The sequence below is a fragment of the Poecilia formosa genome, unplaced genomic scaffold, assembly GCF_000485575.1.
Source record: "Poecilia formosa unplaced genomic scaffold, Poecilia_formosa-5.1.2 Scaffold6, whole genome shotgun sequence".
In the NCBI taxonomy this organism is placed as follows: Eukaryota; Metazoa; Chordata; class Actinopteri; order Cyprinodontiformes; family Poeciliidae; genus Poecilia; species Poecilia formosa.
Window position 1 is genome coordinate 2,819,987 of NW_006799945.1, and position 13,125 is coordinate 2,833,111.

General features: G+C 37.5%; 3 protein-coding genes across 3 annotated transcripts in view; 1 reads left to right on the forward strand and 2 right to left on the reverse strand.

Annotated features, from left to right (window-relative positions):
- The window catches only part of pcyox1 (prenylcysteine oxidase 1), a 13,600-nt gene extending 11,810 nt beyond the window's left edge, over positions 1–1,790 (reverse strand). Inside the window, exons 1-2 of the mRNA XM_007567223.2 lie at positions 1,578–1,790; positions 1,251–1,398 (exon numbers count right to left, since the gene is read on the reverse strand). Of these exons, the coding sequence (XP_007567285.1) occupies positions 1,251–1,362 (112 nt within the window). The 5' untranslated portion in view covers positions 1,363–1,398; positions 1,578–1,790. The remainder of the gene's footprint in view (positions 1–1,250; positions 1,399–1,577) is intronic.
- A 705-nt stretch (positions 1,791–2,495) lies between these two features.
- Positions 2,496–5,217, forward strand: fam136a (family with sequence similarity 136 member A). Its single transcript, XM_007567234.2, has 3 exons — positions 2,496–2,775; positions 2,855–2,995; positions 4,636–5,217. Exons 1-3 carry the CDS (start codon positions 2,689–2,691, stop codon positions 4,822–4,824), a joined length of 417 nt encoding a protein of 138 aa, XP_007567296.1. The 5' UTR covers positions 2,496–2,688; the 3' UTR covers positions 4,825–5,217.
- Positions 5,218–6,335: 1,118 nt separating this feature from the next.
- gmcl1 (germ cell-less, spermatogenesis associated) lies at positions 6,336–12,736 on the reverse strand. The gene is made up of 15 exons (XM_007567243.2): positions 12,405–12,736; positions 11,141–11,318; positions 10,926–11,049; positions 10,736–10,832; positions 10,555–10,652; positions 10,324–10,436; positions 10,165–10,230; positions 9,609–9,693; positions 9,444–9,534; positions 9,200–9,340; positions 9,035–9,104; positions 8,848–8,923; positions 8,609–8,754; positions 8,030–8,117; positions 6,336–7,941 (listed from the first exon to the last, which is right to left on the reverse strand). The coding sequence occupies exons 2-15, from the start codon at positions 11,314–11,316 to the stop codon at positions 7,801–7,803; spliced, it is 1,512 nt and encodes a 503-aa protein (XP_007567305.1). The 5' UTR covers positions 11,317–11,318; positions 12,405–12,736; the 3' UTR covers positions 6,336–7,800.
- Positions 12,737–13,125: the final 389 nt, after the last annotated feature.

Sequence of the window (13,125 nt, forward strand, 5' to 3'; positions counted from 1 at the left end):
CGTAATTTAATTAATTGCATGAGGTTGATGAGCAGCAAAATTAAATCCATGTCGTCCATTGTTGTTGTCGTCGTAGTAGTAGTAACTGTTCTTCTTCTTTATTAAATTGGCAGTTAGCAACCAACCAACTCAAACCACATTGTTTAGTTTTAAAAATAATGACGTCTGGCACCACTTCGATGGCACCCCGGAGTGTAATGCGAACACAACCGTTCCGTTCCTTTCCGTGCAGTGCGAAAGCGCCTATACAGGTCGCATATGTGTGGAAGTGTGAAAGGACCCGCAAAAAAAAAAACAAAAAAAACTAAAATAAATAAAAAAATAAAATCCGATTTGACAAAAAAATCGGAATTGAGTCACTTCAGGCTGCAGTGTGAACCCAGCCTTGGATGTCTCCCTGGCCCAACACACTTGAATCCAGTAGCTGAATCACTTCCTAAGTGCAGTCAAATTCTCCAGAGTCCTGCTAATGACCTCATTATTTGACTCAGGTGTGTTGAAAGTTACAGGAGACTGGCTCTCGACTGGAGTTGCCCACCTCAAGGTTAGGGTTTGCTGCATTTAGCCAAATTTAATCCAAGAAAGCAGCAACATGGTTAATAATAATAATAAAAAAATTATATATATATATAAAGACGACTTTGTAAAAATCTCACTTTATAAAGAGTGTTGATCTCAAACCACCTGTGCTTAAAGACAAATTCGTTCAGTTTTCAAGTTGTGGCTAAGGAGCCGAACAAAATGATCCAAAGGGCTGCAAATAGCTGCCAGGCCACACCTTGGACACCCTGCTTCGAATCATACAGTTTTAAAAGGTAATACTACCAAATGCTAAAGACATTAAGCTTTTAAATTTGAGGAAAATAAAAAACAAACAAAATAAATCTCTTGAAAAGATAAATTTCCCATATTGTGTTATTTAGCACACAGAAATAATTTTAGAAAAGCGAGATAAACATTTTTTCCTAGAATTTTTGTAAATATAGAATTTCTAATGGAAATTGATTACATTTTGCATTTAAGTAGATTCAGAGAAAATGAGTTTGACCAAAGAACAAGTTTCAAAAGACTTGTAATTTTTTTTCCCAAAGCTTTGTTAGTTCACAGCGACCCAATGCAGATATCCTGCACATAACCCATTTTACCGAATCCAATACTGGACCTGAATGTTCACTCCAAAGAAGTTTGAAAGAGCAAAATAACCAGTACGGTGACTCCTTCATGTTTGCGACAGCGTAATTTGTACTTGCCTATTTTCTTTGGCTGCTCCAACTGCTCCGGAGCTGAGGCCAAACTTCTCTTCCCAGACTGCCAAAGTCCCAGGAACAGCAGGGTTCGCAGTGAAAACGTGCGTAAAGTCATTGTGGCCGTTGTCTACTGGTCTGCAGTCAGGAACATCTGTGCGTGAAGAAGAAACAGGAACCACTGATAACTTCTCCTAGGGGTCAAAGTTCGCACACCGCACTGCTGTACATTACACAGCAGAATGAATCACTGTGATTTCAGCTTAGATCTGCCAAACAATGCGGGGGAAAGCGCAATACTATCTTTCTACAGTCATGTTCAATGGTACTCACAATTTCAAATATCACCACAGAGGTGTTGATTCAAAAAAACTTTGACAGAGTTAGACGTAAGAAAAAACATTAAAGAGCGCAAAAAGCTCCTCTAACTACTTGAAAAACAGAAACTCACTGGTTATGAAGGTAAACGTAAAAACAGAAAGTTAAATAACGAACTAGAGCAGTTTAATGGTTGAGTCTCTACAGGGAATCGTGAACGTCGCTCAGACTGAGAACCAACTTCCGGGTTTGAGCTTGAATTTCACAATAAAATGCACTTTAATGTGTAACCGCTGACAAACTACAACAGTAAAACAAAAAATAACTGAACTACGACCCTAAATCATAGGGGACCACCACAGCCATATAACATTGCTTTATCAAAAATTCAAAACTATTTTTCATTGTTTGAATTATATTAGTCATCAGAAAATTGCATATTTGTTTATTAGTGCAAACGCCACTTTCTAGCACTATTGTTCCACAACAGACCTTAATAACTTTGGCAAAAATAAAAACAACCACCTAATATTTTAAAATGTATAAGAATGACACGAAAAGTACTAGTAATATGTTTTTACGGTTGTCATTATGTTGGAATCTATATGCTTTTTAAATTTTTCACATAATTTTGCGTCCCAAAGGAAAATAGATCCATCCTCTTTTTGCTCAATTTTATATTTATTTTTATTTTACATTCTAAAAATGGAAACAGAATAGTGGTTCTTTGAAAATGACAATAAATTTCCTACAACAGGCATTCAGCTAAAACTATAAGTTGCCTTTTTTAAAAACTGTCGTGTGACATTTGTGACTAAGCGAGTTTTATTTGAGAGTAAAAATAACTAAAGGGGGAAAAATGGTTGCATAGCGCTATGGACAGCGTGTTGGCTTTTATTTTGAAAAGCTTAAGGAAATAGGCGGAAGTTGTCACTCTCCATCGAAGAAACGGAAGAAAGTCGGAAATGACCCAATCATCTCTAATCTTGGACCATGCTTGAATGGAGGTGACCTTAGTTGTTATCAAATTGTGAAGAAAGTTGTGCGGCGCAGTTGGACTTCCGGTCTCGGTTGAATGAGAAACTTGCTCTGAGTGTTTTTTAAAGGAGCAGAGAGGCCTGCAGAGATGGCAGAGGCACACCAGACACGCGTTCAGAAGGTGGTGGAAGAAATGGTCCAATCTCTAGAGAGGGACCACATCCGAAACATGCAGGTTAGTGATCTTTCTCACACCAGCATGGCGCTTTGTTAACCAATAAGTCGTCCTGACCGGCTGCTGTTTTGTGCTGCAGGGACGCATGTTCAAATGCAGCGCAGACTGCTGCGGCCGCCCCTCTGACTCCATGAATCAGGTGCATCAGTGTATCGAGAGGTGTCACACTCCTTTGGCCCAGGCTCAGGGGCTGGTCACCTCAGAGCTGGAGAAGTTTCAGGTGAGGATCTTCAGCCTCACAAACCTTCCTCAGCCTTCTAACACAACCACAGGTTTACAGAGGAACACCCTCTTACTTTTGGAGGGATTAAGTGATATTTTCTGATATTAGTAGTTCAGCACAGTCCAACTGAAGCAACATGCACCCTATTAAAAAATAGCGAGAAACCCCCTAAGATCTGCAGCACATACCAGATATTTGCATGATCTGCATAAAAATACATGGAACTTTTCCCCCCTCACTGTCTGATATTAAATCAGATTAAACTACCCCTGTTTCGGTCACTTTGGATTAATCAAAAGAATACTGTTTACTAAATGCCAGATTAATGGCAATTTTGTTTTATTTTCCTCAAAATACAAAGCTTACATACATTAAGGTTACTTTGGCTTTAAGAGCTTCTGATTGGTTAATTAAAAAGAACAAAGAAATACACTTGTGCATGTTTTATAAAGCAGCGCCCCAATCACTCTGCTTCCACTACCTTGTATGGCATCAATAATGTACAGCAGTAAGACACATAAATGTGCTAAAAACACTGCTACTTGCAATAATTCTTGCATATTTTCTTTGTCAGCCAGCTACAACATAAAAGTTGTAGTGTTATCAAGTTTATATCTATAAAATCTAAATATGTGGCAGGAAATTGTCCAAAATCTAGAGCTATAAACATAATATTTATACAGTTAAAGCAAAAGTTACAATGAAAACTATCAGTTTCAATAAAAAGAAAATTCTTTTTGTTTGTGCTTAAGATGCTGGACAGAACGGTGCTTCTCATCAATATTCATTTCCATTAAGACTGCACAATATATGTCATGCATTCAGTTAAATACAATTGTTTCACATTTTCATGTTATCTGTGGGGGTAAAGCCACATTTTACTCACTTCTCTCCTTTTTTTCTGCATCATCATGTTCTCAACACTCCTTTAGCATCTTAGTAAATATATAAGGTTTAGTCATCCAATGCAGGGAGGATCCATCCTGACTAAATATATTATTAAGACATATTCACAGCTCTTGAAACATACTAGTCTATCAAATATTGCATCCAAGCAGTTCTTTTGCAACTCTTTTGTTCCAGGCATTCAAAACTTAGTCACAATTTACTGTTAAGCAATGTGTGATGACAGACTGGGATGAAAATCACCCACAAAATGCATCTCGTAAATAATATCAAAATGAAATGTAAAGATTCTGAGTGTAATCTGAAAATAAGATTCATGAAAACTTGAATTCCAGCTCAAATCAGCATTATGTTGTATATTTAGAAATGAGTCACTTCATATTAAAGTGACTTTAGGAAATCTTTTGTGAAATATATTTCTCTTGGTGTTTATTGAGAACATAGTTCATTAATAATCTGTAATATTTTCTATAGGAATAAATATTAGAGGGAGAAGAATGACTATTTGAATTATTCTTTAGAAATTGACTGTGTGTTCATAAAGAAAGGAAGAAAAATAATTACATAAAGAACAAACAAAAGTAAAAAAAAAAACAGATCGAGGAAAAAAAAATGCTTTTTTACATATTTAATTGAATCTGCCTTTTTAATATGAACCTATTAGTTTGTTCTGTGTTTTGTTGCTTCTGTTTATTTGTGACAATCAGCTTCTTCTGTTCTGCTGTCCTCAGGACCGTCTGACCAGATGCACGATGCACTGCAACGACAAGGCGAAGGATCTGTTCGACTCGGGATCGAAGGAGCCGGCCGTCCGATCGCTCATGGACCGCTGTGTGGGCAGCTGTGTGGACGACCACATCAACCTGGTCCCTAGCATGACCCGGAGGCTCAAGGAGAACCTGGACTCTATACCGCAGTGAGGAGCAAGTAGTCTGAACCTGGTAGACGCCAGGTTAGTGACCCGAGGATTTCAGGCTAACCACAAAAGAGCAGTTCAAAGACTTTGATAGTTATTGTGAGATTTGTTACTAGAGCTTAAAGCTAGTGATTTATCTAAATTCAGACGTCCAATGTCATGTTACCATGTGTAAACAATGCAGCGATGGTAGATTTATTTGAAACAGATCTGACTTTTAATTTCACCAGAGCAGTGTTCCCTCATGTGCATCTCTTGATGGATTTTATACGCAGCTCTTTCTGGTCCTGCTACTTTGTTTTGTTTTATTTTGTCTCAATTAGTTTTCCAGCTTTTTGTGATGGTGTCTACCTCCACTGCTGTTTATATGTGTGAAATAAAATAACAATCAAGGTAATAAGTTTTGTTTTATGTTGCTTTTTAAAAACAATTGAAACATTTTTTTTAAATGGGAAATTTGGCTTAAGAAAACCAATTCTGTGAGGAAACTGAAATCTGAAAAGTAAACTGAGGAAAACTACAGTTCATTCTGTAGCTTTGATCATTCACCTAAATAAAAAGTGATGTTGTAGAGCCCCCTGGAGGACAGAAATAAGTTGAAATGGTGAGAAAAAAAAAACTTTAAAAATTCTGTCATGATTAGGGTCAAAAATATTGAGGTTAAAGTGGAAATAATATCTTAAGTTTCAAAAGTGCTGCTTCCAAGCAGGTTTGATATGCCTCTGCTAGCTTAGGAGAATATTTATACACTGAAAGAAAATTTTCTAAGAGGTTTGGTTATTTACATAAGCATGAATAACCAAGTGTCACTTCTGTTTTATTCTTGACGTATTTTTTTGATTTTGTTGACATTTTGGCTTTATTTTATTTTTTTTACTTTTCCATTATTTTGATTTTTTTGCTCATTTAATCTTACAAATGGGAAAGAAACAAATATTATTTTTCACCAAGTGACTTAAAGACTCAATCGTACAACAGCTTTGTGAGTATTATGAAGAAATTAATCAGAGGTAAATGATCAGCTGGCAGCCTCTCTACCTGGCTACAGCGCCCCCAAGTGGTCAAATAACACATAACTCCAACTATCCATTATACCTGCTTGTCCTTACAGAGTGGTGTTGGTCATATTCCCAGATATTTTTGAGTGATACAAATTACTCTTTTGGGTAATGTAAAATGTTATAACAGGTAAATTACAAAAAATATGTATCCAGATATTTTCTTATTTGGATGCAGTGAGTGTTTCTCAGCACTCACTCAGATTAGAGTTAAGACTTAACTTGAACTGTTTAAGGAAGTTGATTTCAGTGCTTTTATAGTAACATTCAACATTTCAGATTTTTAAACTTCATATTGGCTCACAAACTGATTAAAATTGTTAGAGCTCACAAAATTTCCTTTCTTTGGGAGAGAATGCTTTTTTCGCCACTTCATATAACATAATTGATAAAAATATAAAGAGCAGCTACTTGGGGAAAAAAAAGACAGAAAATAAGTGACATTTAATTTTCTTTCAATGCAGTTTGCTTTTAATTTGTTTTATCGGGATGACTGTTGCTTTGAATATTTCAATGATTCAAACACAACCTGATAAACAATTTTGACATTTCTAAAATGAACAGAGAAAGAACAGGAAGTCCAAACTTTTACTCAATACAATAAGTACAAGACAAATCACCCCATATTTTTTTTATTTCTTAACTTTTATGCTCGTAAACACGTTTGTCTACCTGTAATAAGACTGTAATAAAAGATCGGATTGTATGATAGCACCACGGCCCGTATGGAAGGGCAGTTTTATTGGCAGTCAAGAGAAATGTATCTTTTTGCAAACATAAAACATCCACAAAAATAAAAAGGTAAAAAAAATAAAATAAAAACCCAAATAAAAAAAGTCAAAATTTACACATAATAACGGCTGTACAAACAAATTCATTGGAGATCCATGAATGGTAAAAATACATCTGATTTACAACTGGGAATCTCCCAGCTTTTCAAAACACATCCAAAGAGACAGTGAATAAATCCGCAGAATGAAAGCAAAGTTAAGAGGTAACTGTGCAGATTTTGGTAACTATTAGGCTACTTTGTGTTTCTTATGAGTTCAGAATAAAGATGTAACTCAAGTAATTCAAACATCTTCCCCCATAAATAATGACCAGGAGCCCAACTGAACGTCAGTGATGGAAAATAACACTGCAGGAAACCTGTGGAAATATATCTGAACAACCCAGCAGACAGAAGAGTCTGGCTTGACTTTACGATGCTGCTTCACTCAATGCGAGGTGAAGATTAAAAAACAGGTTCTGAGAAGCTGCTCTGTTGTAAAATTGAACAAACACGCAACCACGAGTGTAAAAACATGTTAAACTAGAGACATTTTCCTTCTACAGCATGCCAATCTTTTTTTTCCCCTTATTTTCATATGTACAAGTCCACATGAGGCAGATTTGATTATTTTTCAAATTTACACATATTTATGTATATTTTGATAAACCAAACATTAGTAAATTTGAACCGTTTCTTTGATGAGAGTGAGTTGGTCTGATATATGATGAATCCATTTAAACCTGTGGTGTTGAGCTCACATTTTTTATTCGACAGCGCTCTAATATAAACTTTTAAATAAAAAAAAAGTTAATAAGCAGAAATAAAAATAAAAAAAACCTCCTCCAGCTTATCATCCCATCTTGAAGCTATGAAGTTCCTAAACCCAACCTGAAAAGCAGATTTCACCTACTCCCTTCCACTTTAAAAAGTGGATCATTTGTGGATAAATGCATGGCAAGAGAAGATGGTGGGCCTCACTGAGAACAGCTCGGTGTCAAAATGTACCAAAAACTGCCCATATGGATGTGAAAATACCCCCAAACTCCACCACAAGCATGCAGTCAGTGTGCTGAAGAGGAGTTCGGTTAGTCTTTGGGTGAATGTCTTCATGTCAACAGGAATGGTAGCAGCTAGTGACCGTCAGAAGCCATCAAGACGCAGCGCGAGCGGCGCTTTCTGGCTCCGAGGAATCTGGACGGTGGTCTGAATGAGGCGAGGTATACAGGAAGTTACAGCACACGTACAAGGGGAACGACAGCAGCCGGCTGTCCAGGTTCATCACCACGTACTCCTGCGGGGATCCAGTGGAAAGGACGATTATTAAAGGCGTTTTTGCAGTTTGAGCCGGTAACGTTTACAGCCTGGCAGAGCTCACTGACCTGGTCCTTCTCCAGGGTGAGGAGCTGGTAACCCGTGGAGCGACTGCAGACCAGCTTCCCTCGGCTGTCAAAGGAGGCGAGACGTAACCTTTGCCAAAAAGGAAATGTTAAATTTATGCCTGTGAAAGCAGGTAAAAGGCAAACATTTTCAAATGTGACGTTTTAGTAAACTGTGTCGTTGTTAAGAAGCATCTCCTAGTTTTCCAGACTTAAAATTCCTGATTTTTGTTCTAAAACATTTGTTTTTCAGAATTTTTTTTAGAATATTCTACACATTTGCATTTACATTTACTTTGTTGTGTTTAAATACATCTCTGTTCCACTTATTACAGAATTTGGATCTATATTCATCAGTGTTTTAATGAACTATTTCATAGATTTTTCTTTTGCCTTTGGATAAAAACATCAAAATCAAATTGTTTCAAAGTCTAGAACACATAGACTACACTAGGTTACTTTATTTAAAGCTGGATTTTGTTACATCATACTTATAGATGAAACATATTTACATTTATTTTTATAAAAAATTCTTGCAAAGGTGATCATTTATTTAAACAAACCGACTGATAGCTTCCTCACCTGTAAGCCAGATGTCTCCGTGGTTGTAGACTCACAGCGCCCCCACATGGCTGACTGAGTGTATTCCTTTTAAAGACTATGAAGCGGTTTGTGTAAGTGACCAACAGGTCAAACCCGAAGTTGAAGCCCGTCCACCTCCAGCAGTACTGAGACGAAAGAAAGAATCGGTTAATTTCTCTGTGTTGATGTTACAAAAACATATCAATCATGCAAAAACAGAAATGATGGTAGAAACTCACATCTCCATCTTTACTCAGCTTCCTGCCACACCTCATGCTGTTCTGCTCAAACTCGTCTTTGTTGGGCTCCTGAGGTCTAAACATACAAACACAGCGTTGTTTTCACAAGTAAAGTAAGAATATATTTATTGTTTTATTATTTTACTTTCCAAAAACTCATTGCAGCAGTTTATTCTCAGGGTCTCACCCGTTGTCGTTGTCAAATTCTGTCCGCAGCATAGCAAACCACTGGTTTTTGTACATCGCAGTTAGCCACTCTACAGCAGGAATTATTGGACACATGTAATCAATTAAAATCACCGGAATATCATTTAGATTTAAATATTACATGTTAATGAAACTTTGTTCTTACCAGGGGGCAGGATATTGTCTCTCTCCAGGATGCGAGCAGATGCGAGATCGTTGATGATGTACTGGAGGCGGACGAGCCTGAAGACGGAGCGAAACGGCGCCCCCTCCTCTGTGTTTAAGAATGGCTCCTTTTCACACAGGTCTGTACGTCGTCGTCGTCGTGCAACGAAACACACAGCAAGAGAGTTTTCTGTAAGAAACAGTGCAACGTGACGTGCAGCTACAGTTTGAGGACATGACATCACCTGTCCTGCGTTTGCAAAGCCAAGCATCGGCATCGGCCAGAAGCTGCTTGATTGGACCGTCCCATGAAGAGTTTAGCTGCAGAAACATCCACTGTAGAAACGGCAAAAGGAAAATTAAAATAGTGCAAAATACATGCATGTAATGCATGATCATTTCTCTCCCACCTTCTTCAGAGCGGTGTACACGTCCATCTCCACCTGCATGACGAACAGGTCAGAGGACTGGATGAGCTGCGCCATCACATCAGCCCTGTAGTTTCACAAAACAGGAAAGTACGGACAATAAATACAGATCTTATCTAATCTGTCCAAATTAAAAAATAAATAAATAAAAATCACTGAAATTAATCTAGAGGTCCTACAAAAATTAATGCCAGAATTTAATAATTTTTCAAACTCAAATTTCTAGATTTTTGGCCTTTCAGCAGATTAGAAAAAAAACAACTGACTTTATACGTTTGTATTGATGGACAGACTGATGAAAAGAGGGGTAGAGAGATCTAGAAACAGAAGGACAAAGCATCAGAGGGACAAAACGACGGGTAGATAGACAAAGGACAATCGGATGGATGGAAATATGTACAGACAAAAGAATGGCTGGACAAACTGGTTGACAGACTAATAAAGGTCAGAGTTGACGGAACAGATGGACTGAAGTCTGAAAAAAAAAATACAAATGTTGCTGTAATCAAAATTTTCTTTTTCCATGCAGAATGCATACCCAAGTTCTTTCATCAAGTCAACATTTTGATGGGTCATCAAATTGTTCAGAAGCCATTCGAGGCACCTGCAAGAAAGAATAAACACGTAGAAAGCCATATTAGTAAACATATCTACTAATAAAGTCCAAACATTGTTAAAAATATGTATAAAATCTGACTTCTTCATGACTGAATCCAGGCCATAGATGCTGGCACAAGCGTAGTAGCCACACACAGTCTTGGCGCTGATGTTCTCCTTCATGGTTTCACCGCACTGCTGGATCAAGCCATCCTGGCAGGATGGAAAGAATAAATATACATATAATAAATATATATTTCTATTAGCACAAAAATCAAATGGTTCATTTCACGTCCCAGGAAACGGTGGGGTGCCTGTTGTGTGTACCGACCAGCTGTAGCATGCATGCAGCAGCGAGAATACTGATGACCCGGCTGGGCTTGATCAGAACATCATCCCGGTACAGCGATCCAAAGACGACTTGCAGAGCTGCACAGACACAGGACAGTAAAGAGCTGTAAGGAAAGAATGAGACAAAGTTTAAGCGTTTGTTGGCTTTCTGTGACTCTCACCTTCAGCGTCGATGTTCTGGTCGGGAATCTCCAAGTTGATTTCCATCATGTTGGACTCCTTCCAAGAGCCACTGAACATGCTGGAAAAATATCCAGACTGCGAAGGGGCAATGAAGACGCAGTCAGGTAAAAAGAATTAACAAGAAAAATTGAAGACATAGTAATTGTGCAACTGTATTAACTATATTACCTGACAAAGGTACACTTTATGGAGGTTCCACTCCTGCCCCAGAGCACAGATACGAATATCACTGTTTTCTCCATTTAGAAACAAGGTCTGATAAATGTACTTTGAGGTGCTTTTCAATTTCTTCCTGTCCAATAAAAAACAAACCAGACAAAATTTTCAGAGGAAAGAATATTAAGATGAATCGACAGTGAATTAAATTCCTTGAGTGGACTTGCCTGCGAGGTGTGTCTAGTATGTCGTCTTCTTCCTCCTGTTCGCTGTCGCAGTCACACTGAGCATTCCGCTTCCTCTTCTTGCACTCGCAGCCGTGTCTTCGGCTGCTGATCGCACCCTCTGCTGCTTCCTCTGGTCCCTGAGAGGAGGACTGGAACCTGCTGCTCAGGTTTCCCATCTCTACACATGTCAACCAATCGATTTGTTAAGCATCATGACGAAAACATCACTTGCAGTAAATCTGCATTTCCTTCACTCCTGCCTCTCATCCATCATCACCAGGCAGGCGCTCTGTTTTTGACGTTTAGTTCCTTGCTAGCTGTCACTTCTGGGTTGTGTACTGTACTCTATGCTATACTCAGTTCTGGTGCTTGAAGGCCACAGCAAATTCTTCAAAACATTCAATACAAAAGGCAAGACAGATTACAGCTGATCACTCAGGAGAACTGTACGCAAAAAAAAAAAATCTTGCTACAGTTTTATTTTGTCTATGTAGCTTTTAAGGACGTTGGTTTGCAGGCCATAAATGGCCTGCAAACATCTATGGCCTGCCAAAACATCTATGATGCCAATTCTGGTAATGCCAATTACCAATTCTGGTAATTGATGCCAGAATTGCACCAATTACTTTGGTGCAATTCTGTGATCAGAATTAAAATTCTTATAGTATAAATTATTAATAGTAGCAGTTTCTCATTTCTTCCAATAAGTTGCAAGTTGTTTTTAACATGAACCAGCTGCTTGGATTCAATTTTATTTTACATGGCCACTCCTTGTGCTAGAAAACTTTTAAAATTAATTTCTTCTCATTTAGTTTACAAAATTAGGAATAAAAAACAACACATTCACATATTTGGTAAATATTAACAACACAAAATCTAACTAGGTTGGCTTGTTGCTTTTTGTGTTAATTAATCACAGTGAACTTAAAACGAACATCACAGCTATTTCACATTTCAACTAATGGTTTTGAGGATCATGTACTAACAATTTAATAACCATAAATGATCATCTATAAGGATAAATAAACCACAAACCTCCGCAATTATCTATGTTTCATTATGTCCAAACACACTTTTAAAGAAAATGACATTATTTGGCAAATGAACTGTCAGAATAGGAAACAATCTATTTTGCAACATTACAGGTTGGTGTTATTATATATAACTAATACCACAGCAACAAAACTCCCGAGTGAAATTTCATTCATCAAACACGAATTAGACATGCAGGGTGTCCAGCTAAAAACCAGTTTGTCTCACTTACCTAACGGATAAGACGTAAAGCTGAGGGAAAGGTGAGAGATTATTCTGGACAGTTGATAATCTCTGTCAACCCTTAACGGGACAATACAGAGAGAAGCTAACCTAAGAGCTAACCTAGCTGCCAAATTCACCAACAAAAACCAAGTATGAGAGCAGACAGCGATTTAGTTTTCTCTGCTAGGCTGCTGCTCTCTACAGGCCTCCAGACGGCGAAGTTTCAGATAGCTCCGGTTACATTTTTATAAATCAGAACGAATCCGAACCCAGAGAAAAAAGATATTTCAACACTGAAAATATGTGCTGGCTTTCTTCTTCTTCTTATGCTTTATTATATGGCGGTTGGCAGATCAACTATGATGGCGCATTACCGCCACCAACTGGACTGGAGTGTGAAAAACAGAAAACAAAAATGAAAATAAGATAAAATACTAATACTTTAACTAAATAGGTAAATAAATATTAGTAAACTAAATTCTCTCTAATTACTTATTATTAGTTTCTCTTTTCTTCCCATTTTCCTTATGTCTCTTACTTCATTCAGAAAGTTAAATGAGTCTTCCTGTACCGCATATGTCCCGGTTTTTCTGCCAGATCTTAATATACGTATCATTTTACATTCAGCTTTACTTGATGGAATTTGATTAACATTTTTACCTTATTAATTAACATGTACCTCTACATTTATAGATTAAATGTAAATGACAAAACTAAATTTATTTTGC